General features: G+C 43.6%; 1 protein-coding gene across 1 annotated transcript in view; it reads right to left on the reverse strand.

Annotated features, from left to right (window-relative positions):
* NECAB3 (N-terminal EF-hand calcium binding protein 3) overlaps positions 1-5,853 on the reverse strand; it is an 89,450-nt gene extending 83,597 nt beyond the window's left edge. Inside the window, exon 1 of the mRNA XM_035122948.3 lies at positions 5,531-5,853. Within this exon, the coding sequence (XP_034978839.2) occupies positions 5,531-5,647 (117 nt within the window). The 5' untranslated portion in view covers positions 5,648-5,853. The remainder of the gene's footprint in view (positions 1-5,530) is intronic.
* Positions 5,854-11,467: the final 5,614 nt, after the last annotated feature.

Consider the following 11,467-nt stretch of genomic DNA (forward strand, 5'->3'; position numbering starts at 1 on the left):
GGTACCGCGAAAGCCATCTAGTCCATCCCCCTGCAATGCAGCAATAATTTGCATTATTTGAATAGACCAGGGTATATGTAAATATGTTACCATCTAAACTTCAAAAGAAGCAGCATCATTTCCATGCATTGTTGGGCATATTTGTTGAGCCTTGCAAAGGAACTATACAATAAACATGGCTTCTCATTTCTGTCACACTTACAGTGCTCTTTACACATCAACATCTTAATCTCTGCCTTGCCAAACATATGTGCACATGTGTGCAAATGTGTCATATACTCATACATATGTACTCTCTCACACACTTAGTCCAAAATGATTGCTTTCCTTTCCTAGAATGTCTTAACTTCTAAAATAGCAAATATAATTTGCATTATGGCAGGGACGTTAGCCAAAATCCAAGATGTTTGGCACTAATTAGCAAGATAATTCTGTAGACTGATTAATTGCTACAAAGTAGAGTGCTTTCATTGTACAAGCTTCATTAACTATGTCTGAACCAAGCTGATGAGCTGTGGTGCAATCTAATGGCTCTGAGTATTTACTCTTCCTGTCAAATCTTCCCTTCTCCCACCCCATGTCTCACCCACGTTGGGAATGCTAAAGCTCTGCAGCATGCACTGCAATCCGGACTGGCCATTCCACCAAACCAAGGTCCTCCTCCTACACACCTCACCCAGAATAATCCAGTGGCCTCTATCCCTTCAGCAACCATATGGGGGGTGGGCAGCTGTCCTATATTTACAGAAGACTGTTTTCTATTTGAAGAGCTGTTTGGTCCAAGTGTAGTTAAAAGATGAAGGACTCTAAGGAGGAGCTTGGAGGTTGCCCATCAACAGTTACCACCAGGGCAATAGAGACACACAGGTCACCCTGTCAGTTTTCCCCACTACTGTGAGATATATTGTCATTTTTAAGTAAATTATAGTAATTCACATCTATGCATATACATTAGCATCTGCAAATGTCATTTTCTCTTCGTTTTGACGATGCAGTTCATCTATTTTGCTGAGGTGCAAACAGCCACCTTACCCTGGGTGCAGATTATTCTTCTCAGCAGATAAAATTAACCCTGCATGGTGCAAAGTAGGAGGCACGGCTACCCTTTTGTAGGGTACCAATTCCAGGGACTAGTGTTTTTAAACTCAAAGCATGGTCATCCCCTCTTGACTTCCCAGCTGGCACACCTGCTCCTTTAAAAGTTGCATAGAAGGAGATGTCGCAGTAAAAGAGGTTCATTGCATTGTTCGGGGGGGGGGATCCACATATAGTGACATTTACCACCCATCCCCACAATACCACTGACACACAATGCCATACCAATAAAGAAAATGGTGCAACAAAGCAAGGCTTCCACCGCTCAGCTGTTAAAAAATGGTATCTGGTATCTTAAGGTGATTGGGGGAAAGTTGCAACTGTATGGCCATACTGCTGAAGCTTGTTGGAGTCTTGTCCCCGTGTTACTTTTTATCACAGTGAAGTTATCACAAAATGGTTTAGCTTCCATCGCTTTCACCTAATGTCATGAGAAGGCATCACTTGCTCTACTAGGAAACTCTGCTAATGATTGCCCGCGGAATTGCAGCTGAAACAGAGTCACTGGGAAATAAGAGGGAGGTGTCCATAGGCTATGGGGAAGCAGAAGGTTTGCAGAACTATGAAAATAAAACTATTTAGGAACCTCCCTTTAAAAAGAAAACCCCCAATAAGACAGAATCAAGTAGCATATAAATTAATAAACAATAACAATTAAAAATAATAAATTGTTACCCATTCTTTTAATTCAAAACACCCACTTAGAACTATGTTTCTCCACATTTTAATGCACCATATTTCAGGGTTAATTCTGGACCTACTTTGAATTATTATTCTTTGAGTTGTCATTTCCAACAGACACTCCTAAGATTTATGGCCATTGTCATAAGTAAAATGGTTAATTACTGGATGATTTCATCCTCTCTTTTTGCTTACACTGAGTGAGTACACCAATCCAGCTTCTATGAAAAAAAGCGATTTTCCCTGGGGCAAACAACATGACAATTTCCCTGGGGCAAACAACATGGCAACATGCTTATGATAGCATCTTTGCAGCAATTGGCACTTGATTTGTCAATTTAGCTATATTTAAGGCTGCAAATCCTATACCCTCTTACCTGGGAGTAAGCCACACTGAACTTGGACTTACTTCTGAGTAGACATGTAATAATAATGAGCTCTAGGCATTTCCAAAAGGCAATCTATTGTAGAATAAGATTTGTGTTTCATTACAGCACTGACACAAGTAGGCTGAAATATGCGACTCCTTAAATTTTTATGAGCTTTGCTTTTGCACAGGAAGCTACAGGGCTTTCAGCTAGGGTCTGTATTGTATTGTAGGAATAGAGAATCAAACACAAAAGACCGTTTTGAATGCTTAAACTTCTTTAAATCCGAAGCCTTCTTCTCTGTGCCCACGAGTGGAGGAAGTGTTAATAGATGCTCTGAGCTGTCTGCATCATTCAGTTCTTATGAAACCTTGTGCACATTGGCTTGAAAGGAAATCCCTTTGCATTCAATGGGATGTCCTCTCAAGAGAAGCATGCAGAAAACCGCAGCCGTCCAGTCATCATCTAGAACCGTCTCCAGTCCTTAAGCTTATGAGACAGGCAGTGTGTGCAATCGTGGCTGGGTAATCCCTGCAAATCAGTGATAAATTTGGAAAGCAAATGTTTTCAAATATTCCCCATCCGGCAGTCACTGTTTTAAATATAACTGCAGGGAAACAGAGACACTTTATAATTCATTTTAAGCCCACCGTTTCTGTCTCATTTTGTTGTTCTCTTGAAACTCACAAGCTAGTAGTGAACGTTTCCCAGTCATAATTTCCCGCAGATACAACATGCCCAAGGCCCTCCCTATCTGTTATTGCTGATGATTTGATAAAAAAATAATCTATTTTGGATTGCATTTCAGAAGGACACTTAGTTTCAGATAAGGCAGTCAGAACTACCTTGCAGTATGGAAAAACACAATGGCCAGGCTACATTGTTAAAGAGAAAGTGTATCAAACAAATAAAATCCCTTTCTTTTCTTTGGGAAAAGGTTTTTTCCAAGTCTAGGTGATGGAGACTTCAGCTTCCTGCCCCCCACATAAAAACAAACCAACCCACCCCTAAGTGTGTATATTAATATAATCTAGGCCAGTGGTTCCCAATTGGTGGTCCGCAGAACCCAGGGGGTCTGTTTGTGGCACCATCAACATAACAAAAACTGACATAGAGATATCTTGGTGTTTTCTTTTCAAAAGCAAGGGGACCATTGCTTCGTTTTTTGAAAAACAGGGGGTCCATGGTACTTTGCTAATTGGGAACCACTGATCCAGGCTTCCAAACTCATGCATTTTGGTATCTCATAGGCCCCTGTTTTTGAAGTGCATGCTTTCAGAATTGTCTTGCTATTACTTATCAGTAGTTTTCAGTTGCTTGGGCTTATGTTTCTTCTAAATTTTAGCTATGTAACTTTGATTATAAATTACTTCGGGTGGTGGGTGTTTTGTGTGTGTGTTTTTTTACTGAAAGGTGGTATGCAAATGCTATAAATAAACTAATAATATCAATGGTATCAAACAAGCATAGTGCATTGAACATTTTCAAAGCATGGTACAATTTTCATTGCATTTTATTTATAAAAATATTTATGTACCGCCATATCACAAAAATTTATCAAAGTGGTGTGTAACAGTAAAAACAAGATGAAACAATACAACAAAAGCATATAAAGTTTTTTTAAAAAAGATCACAGCAACCCAGAGGAAGAGGCCTTTGTTAGAGCTATACTGAGCAGGCACACAGTCACAGTTTTCCCCACTATGGTGAAATGCATTGCAATTCCATTTAAATTATAGCAATCCTTTCTAAATTTGCATCCATACATATAGATTGGTATATACAAATGTAATCAAAATCACTGAAATCTTTTGTCCACCCCCACCCCCCAGCCATAGCTGCCAAGTTTTCCCTTTTCTCGCGAGGAAGCCTATTCAGCATAAGGGAAAATCCGTTAAAAAAAGGAATAACTTGGCAGCTATGCCCCCAGCCCCGGTTTGTGCATTTCCTCTTTTTGGATGCTTAACCCCAGTTAAACCTTGATGCATTCCTTGGATTGCATCCCACACAAATCAAACTCATTTAAATTAATGGCCATGATTAATTTAGGCCAATTAATTTCAATTGGTCTACTCTGAGTAGGACTGAGTTGGAGGCAACCCTATCACCAGCTGCTTCTGCAGGCGATCAATTTGCTGCGAAAGTGTAGCAGCTGAGATGGGAACTCCTGAGGCAGCATGAGCTGTCTTTTGACAGCAACTTCCAGGAATGAGCAAACTTGAAAATACACCTTGCTTTTCACAGACTTGAAGTTGCATTGCATTAACTCTCCTTCATACTTTGCACATTGATCAGGTAAGATATTATTTGTTCCATTTAGAGTGTCCCCAGACCAACGATACCCTCCCTACCCCACACACAAAATGCTACTGATCACAGTGTGAGCACAGGGAGATCAGGGCTCCATTTTCCATGAAATAACTTGTCCTTCATTGAGGAACTACTTTTATGTTGAAGTGGACTCTAGTCCACAAAACCTTATGCCAAAATAAACATTGTTAGTCTTTAACATGCCGCAAGACTCTCCCTTCATTTTGCTGCAACGGACTAATGGTGCTCTGGAAACTATTCCACAATTTCTCTAGGCAGAAATCTCACACTCCTTCCTTGCCATTCTGCAGTTTCTTCCTATTTTGCCAGTGGACCCTTTAGTCAATGTTTTAAATGTCCATTCACTTGGACATTTTGTTAATTTTCAACTGCTAATTTCTGTAGTATAAACTGCACCAGGTTACTTTATGACCTGTATAAGATCCTTCCCTTTTTACATCTTCCATATAATTGATTGGTGAGAACAAGGGTGCACATGTGAAATTTCAACTTTGGCAAGCTTGAAAACTAAGCTCACAATTCCAGCAGGAAGAAATACATACAAATTAGATTGAGGATGGGGAGAGGGCTGAAAAGTGAATGGAGCAGAAATATTACTGCAAGTACTGGTCTGCATGCAGTGCACTCTTATTCCCTTGGTAGAGTTGGGTAACTTACTGATCCACCACAATTTGCCGGAGATCACTTTGAAGAGGTGGGACAAGAGTCCAACTCTTTCTAATCTGATTCTGAAATCATACCATGATTTTTTTTTCTCTACTACATCCCTGGCTCTCCAAGACACACACATACACATTTCTCTGCAAAAGTGTAGCATGAAGACTTTCAGCACAAACACTCGAGGGCTTTGTATTTGCCTTGCTCCTTGGAACTTGGCAAGTTTTTCAAACCAGACCTCTGAGCATACCAAGGGGAGGTGGAAGCAGGAAATTACAAAATCCAGAAAGCTTGAAATGGGAGGTGAAGCAGCGGGTAAATCAAACATTCATAGTACTTCTCTTCAAACCACTCTCCATTTACAACATAGGGAAAACATGTGCCATGCAGCTACTTACATCGTGGAAGATTGCTAGTCCCTTGCCATAGTTCTGCAGGCTGTCTTTGACTTCAGGGCTGTACGCGTGCTTGGCAGAGAGCAAGCACATTGTCAGCATCTCTGTACATGCCATCATCTTCTCGCTGAAGATTGCTGCGTTCTTCTTTCACAGATGCTGGGAGGCTGGTCCCTCAGTTACCCTAGCCCTCCCGGATTGCTTGGCACGCTGAATGCCCTGGTTTCAGTGACTGTCAGTGAACAAGCCTGCTCTGCAGTTGTTGGAAGCAGCAACTACTGTGCACTGAGAGATGCTCTTGCCAGCCTCTCGGCAACATTCAGTGTAGGTGTATCTGTCTAAATGCCCTCCCCTTGGCTGCACCGATTGGTCAGGGCCTTTGAGTGGCAGGATTTGTTATTAGGCTCTCGTCATCACCTCAGAGCGGCAAAGTCAGCAAGAGATTTCTCTTCAGAGAGGAGGATTGACTTCGAGGATTGCAGGCTGCACTTCTGTAAGCAGGAGAGAGTGCAGATCCTTGATTCCTGGCAGTGCGCTGGGTCACACCAGTCAGTCTGAAGAGGATTGATTGATTGATTGATTGATTGATGTGCAGGAAAGGAGTCAGAAAAGAACTGCTGAAAGAACTGGGGAGGGAAGAAGAATAAAGCAGGGGGGGTGCATTGACAGCTTTGAGCATTTAGGAAGGATGTCAGAAGGAAGGCCTAGGAGGCTGCTAGAATAACAAGTGGCCAAGCAGTTAGTTACATAGGAAACTGTCTTCTACTGGGTCTGATCTTTGGTCCATCTAGCTCAGTACTGTCTACACTGACTGGCAGTGGCAGGCAATTTTCCCTCCCTAGAACAATGAAGCAAATGGAGAGGAACTGGAGCTGGTCCAGTGTGAGAGAACTGGCATGAGGAATGATATCCCTTCCCACAGAGATGGCTCTCCCCCCCAAAAAAAACTGCTGGGCCAGCCAGGCTGCAACCACTGGCTGCACTCACCTAAGCACCTATAAGCAAGTCTCACTGAGTTCCACAGGCTTCACAATGCAGCCACTCTAGTTAGCTGTCCCTGCTTCACAGAAGCTGTAAAAAGCTTGGACCAGGCGCCTGTGAGGCTGCAACCCAAAGCATCCCTTTTTCTGTCTTTTTTTGGAAAGGGGAAAGCATCTTTGCCATGAACATAGTGGGATTTACTTCTGAGTAAACAGGCACAAGTCTGCCTCAAGTCTCAAAGGTGCTAGTCTTTTTCTCTGGGAGGGAGAGCAAACAAATGCTGCGAGAGTCATTAGGAAATCATTTTCCCACCTACCACAATTCTCAACCTTGACAGTTGAGGCCCCTACAATGTTGTCACCCAAGGCAGCCACCTAGTTCACCTATGTGCCATAGCTCCCACTTGCTGCTGGCTGGAGACAGGAGACTTTATGTAGAAGTAGACAGCTGAGTCAAGATTGCAAACAGCAACTTGCTCAGGTTCAGATCTTGGGCATAAATGCACTTTGATAAGCAATTCATTTCGCTCTGGTATTCTGTACAAAATGTTCTCAGAGAGTGAGCAAGCTCTTTGTTTCCTAGTGTCTCACAGTAGAAGAAGAACCGTTCCTCAAAGAAGACAGCCAGATTTTTAACAGAAATTATTGCCACAGCAGCAGCGTCAACAGGACAGCTATTTCTCAAAACAGATTGGAGCTATTCTTGAGGGTAAGGTAAAGGTAAACGGACCCCTGACTCTGGGGTTGCGCGCTCATCTCGCATTATTGGCCGAGGGAGCCGGCGTACAGCTTCCAGGTCATGTGGCCAGCATGACAAAGTCGCTTCTAGCGAGCCAGAGCAGCACACGGAAACGCCATTTACCTTCCCGCTTGGAGCGGTACCTATTTATCTACTTGCACTTTGATGTGCTTTCAAACTGCTAGGTTGGCAGGAACTTGGACCGAGCAACGGGAGCTCACCCCGGCGCAGGGATTCGAACCGCCAACCTTCTGGTCAGCAAGCCCTAGGCTCTGTGGTTTAACCCACAGCACCTCCTATGTTCCTATTCTTGAGGGTAACCTTCCCCCAAATTAGTCACTGCAGTTCCCAGAGTGATTTAACAGTCAGTTCCTCTTCCCAGGGAAGTGTTGCTCTGTGAAGGGAATAGGGCAGGCATCCCCAAACTGTGGCCCTCCAGATGTTTTGGCCTACAACTCCCATGATCCCTAGCTAATAGGACCAGTGGTCGGGGAAGATGGGAATTGTAGTCCAAAATATCTGGAGGGCCTAAGTTTGGGGGTGCCTGGAATAGGGTTTTCCTAACAACTCTCAGCCTCATTAACAAACTACAGTTCCCAGGATTCTTTGGTAGAAGCCATGGCTGTTTAAAGTGGTACAGTACTGCTTTAAATGTATAGTGCAGATGGGACCTTTGTTACAACAACAAATTATTTATACCCTGACCACCTGACTGGGTTCCACAGTGTAGGTGCCACTACCAAGAAGGCGCTCTGCCTGGTTCCATGCAATTTCACTTCTCGCTGTGAGGGAACTGCCATAAGGCCCTTGGTGCTGGATCTCAGTGTCCAGGCTGAACGATGAGGGTGGAGATGCTCCTTCAGATATACAGGTCCAAAACTGTTTGGGCTTTAAAGGTCAGTATCAAGACTTTGAATTGTGCTTGGAAATGTACTGGGAGCCAATGTAGATCTTTTAGGACCGGTGTTATATGGTCCCGGCAGCCACTCCCAGTCACTAGTCTGGCAGCGGCATTCTGGATTAGTTGTAGTTTCCGAGTCACCTTCAAAGAGAGCCCCACGTAGGGTGCATTGTAGTAGTCCAAGCGGGAGATAACCAGAGTATGTACAACAGCACACAACAAGTGAGCCAAGAATCATTTCTACCTTTTTTCCTGGGAGACTCCTCAACCTGGCATGTTAAATGGCTCCTTTTTACTCTAGATGGATTATATTTGGAATGTTTCCAAAATCAGTAACAGAGATGAGAATGACCACAAGGTCCTTCAAATGCACTTGGTAGCAGCAGGGGATCCTTTCACCATGTGTTGTGTCCTCTTGGAAGGGAAGTGGGGTGAAATACATTTTAACTCTTGTTATCCAACACAAAAAGCTGGAGACAAAAGCTGGAGTCTTTGACAAATTGTTTCTGTATAGCACTGGGCCTTAACAAACACTTAACATTTTTCACACTTCTGCTTCCAGCTGTCCTTGCAACAACAGCCATATGGACTATTTACAGGAAAACTATAGAGGGCTGTTTCTCCAAAGTTGTGTGGCTGTTCCCCCCTCCGCACACACCTGGCATAAAGCACTTGTTTTTGTTATGATAATAGCAGCAACTACAGGGACTCAGGCACCCAGTGCTATTCCCTCCAGACTACCGAATCCCCAAGTGGTTATTAGTGCATAACAATCAACACAGAGCGACCACTGACAAAGTTCAAACCCTGTCGCAATAGCAATGAGGCAATGAGATCAGCAGCAAACCGGCACCAAACCTGCCTTAAGCATTGTGGCCTGTGCAAACGCTGCTGTGATGAAATACCTAATTTTGCTCTCACTGCACAGTTGTGCAATTATCAAGCAAAACTAGGCATGGAGGCCATTAGTAGCCTGATCCTGAGTTCAGTCAGTCTTTCTCCCATTTAAGTGGCTGTGGCATCGCATTTTAAACCAGAGCTCAATCAACGAACTATGCGACCTCAACCTCCTGATCTATGCCACTTGAAGGGATTAGGATGAAGTGAAGGTGAGCCTACACTGTGAGGTTTTGGGTGGGGTGGGGTGAGGCTCTGCCACTGCACCTAGTGAGTCTCTCCCATCAGTGGTAGCTTATAGAAAATCCTCAAAACAGGGTGCTTGGGGGCAGGGCAGGGCATGGATGGCTTTGGCTGGATTCAAAGCGCTGCAGAACTTGGAAGGGCCTGGAAAAAGAAGGAAAGGAGAAAAGAAGAGGGGAAACAGCATCATAGAATCATAGAGTTGGAAGAGACCACAAGGGCCATCCAGTCCAACCCCCTGCCAAGCAGGAAACACCATCAAAGCATTCCTGACAGATGGCTGTCATGGGAGAGGTGTTTTCAGCTAGAAGAAGAAGAAGAGTTTGGACTTGATATCTCGTCTTTCACTCCCTTTAAGGAGTCTCAAAGCGGCTAACAATCTCCTTTCCCTTCCTCCTCCACCACAACAAACACTCTGTGTGGTGAGTAAGGCTGAGAGACTTCAGAGAAGTGTGACTAGCCCAAGGTCACCCAGCAGCTGCATGTGGAGGAGCAGGGAAGTGAACCCGGTTCACCAGATTACAAATCCACCGCTCTTAACCACTTCACCATGCTGGCTCCCCCACCCTTTGCCCTTGGGAGCCTTATAAGAAGCTGCTGCAGGAGTGGGACACTGAGCAACATCAGGGAGGGGTGCTTCTAGGACTAAGATGAAACTGCGAAGATCCCTTGTTATTTTTGCTATTGGATGCTGCATGTTGTTTCAGTGATCTTGTTATAGTATTGGAATGTGGGGTTTTGGGAGCTATCTTATTATATTTGCTATTGTTTTTGCTATGTTGTTATGCAATTGTTTTGTGGTGTTTGTTTGAAATGCATCCCTTTTTCTTTGTTGTAAGCCAATTTTGGCAATATTTTTGTGTGTGGAAAAGTGCCATACAAATAAAATGAATGAATGAATGAATGAATGAATGGCCAGGGTGGCTCCGTGAGGCTGCAGTCCTATACTCACATACTGTACTCTGCAGTATATCCCATTGAACTAAATGGGGCTTACTTCTGAGTAAATGTGCACTGGATTTTACTGTAAAGCTTTATTTGGAGATCAACTACCACTCCTACCCAAACTCAGAATCCCTTCTCTCTCTGCCAAACTTGATGGGGAGTGGGGATTTAAGTCTCTCCTTCCAAGTTCTATCCAAAGCAAATATCAGGGCTGTAATATTTAGACGATTAATTGGTTAGATGAAACAAGGATGCCCATTTTCTGCTTTGCTATTCATTTTAGCTTGAGAGTTCTTGACAATTATGATAAGGGAATGTGAGAAGATAAATTAAAATGAGTGGTTATGAAGGGGGGGGGGAATCAAATTACTGTACTGACTGTCCAAAGCCCACTAAAATATTTGAGAAAGAATGAGAACCAGCTCATAAGCTAGTGGGTTTGCCATCTCCGCTGCCATGTTTTCATGGTTAACTCTTTAAGGTCATGAGAATCGCGGTGACTAGGAGAACCTAGTAGAAGAGGGCAGCTTGCCAACCCTTGGACCTACATGGGAATGGGATGGCACCATCAGAACTTCCCCTGGATGACCACAGGAGCATAACTGTCAGCCATGTTTTTGGCTTTAACAGTACTGTATAAATATGATAGACTAGAGCACTGTTACTCTTACACAGACACAGGGAAGCCAGCACAGACCAGGATGTGCTATGCACCAACTGGCTCTAGGCCTATCATTTGCACTCGTGTCTAAGGATTCTCCCAACAACAGATAGAATGTAAGAATGAAATAGCCTGGAAATGTTTTTTTTTATTATGATAGCGCTTAAATGCTCAGTAGTTTGCCTTAGTGACTATGTATGTGAATTTAAGGCCAACACTTGCTGTGCAGCTAATAAAACTTGCCCCTGAATCCAAAAGAACAGCTGCCCCCCCAGCAAATCAGCTTGTTTCTAGGGTTGCATTTTAAATCCAAAGGTGCTGTTTATTTGTTCTGTTGCACGCCACTTCATGTACATGGTGAGGCAGGATGAAAATGTAAGAAGCACAGGATAAAGAGGTAATCAACAGATAACACTATCACAGACCCACCTGGAGATGCCAGGGAATGAACCTGGGGCCTTCTGAATGCAAAGCAGATGCTCCACCACTAAGGACCATCTCTTGTCTGCCAGGAATGCAGTTCCCAGAATTTACATGCATGCAATCTCTTGTCGCCTATGGTAGCCAGGCGAGT

Source organism: Zootoca vivipara, chromosome 7, assembly GCF_965207765.1.
Source record: "Zootoca vivipara chromosome 7, rZooViv2.hap1.1, whole genome shotgun sequence".
Taxonomy (NCBI): domain Eukaryota; kingdom Metazoa; phylum Chordata; class Lepidosauria; order Squamata; family Lacertidae; genus Zootoca; species Zootoca vivipara.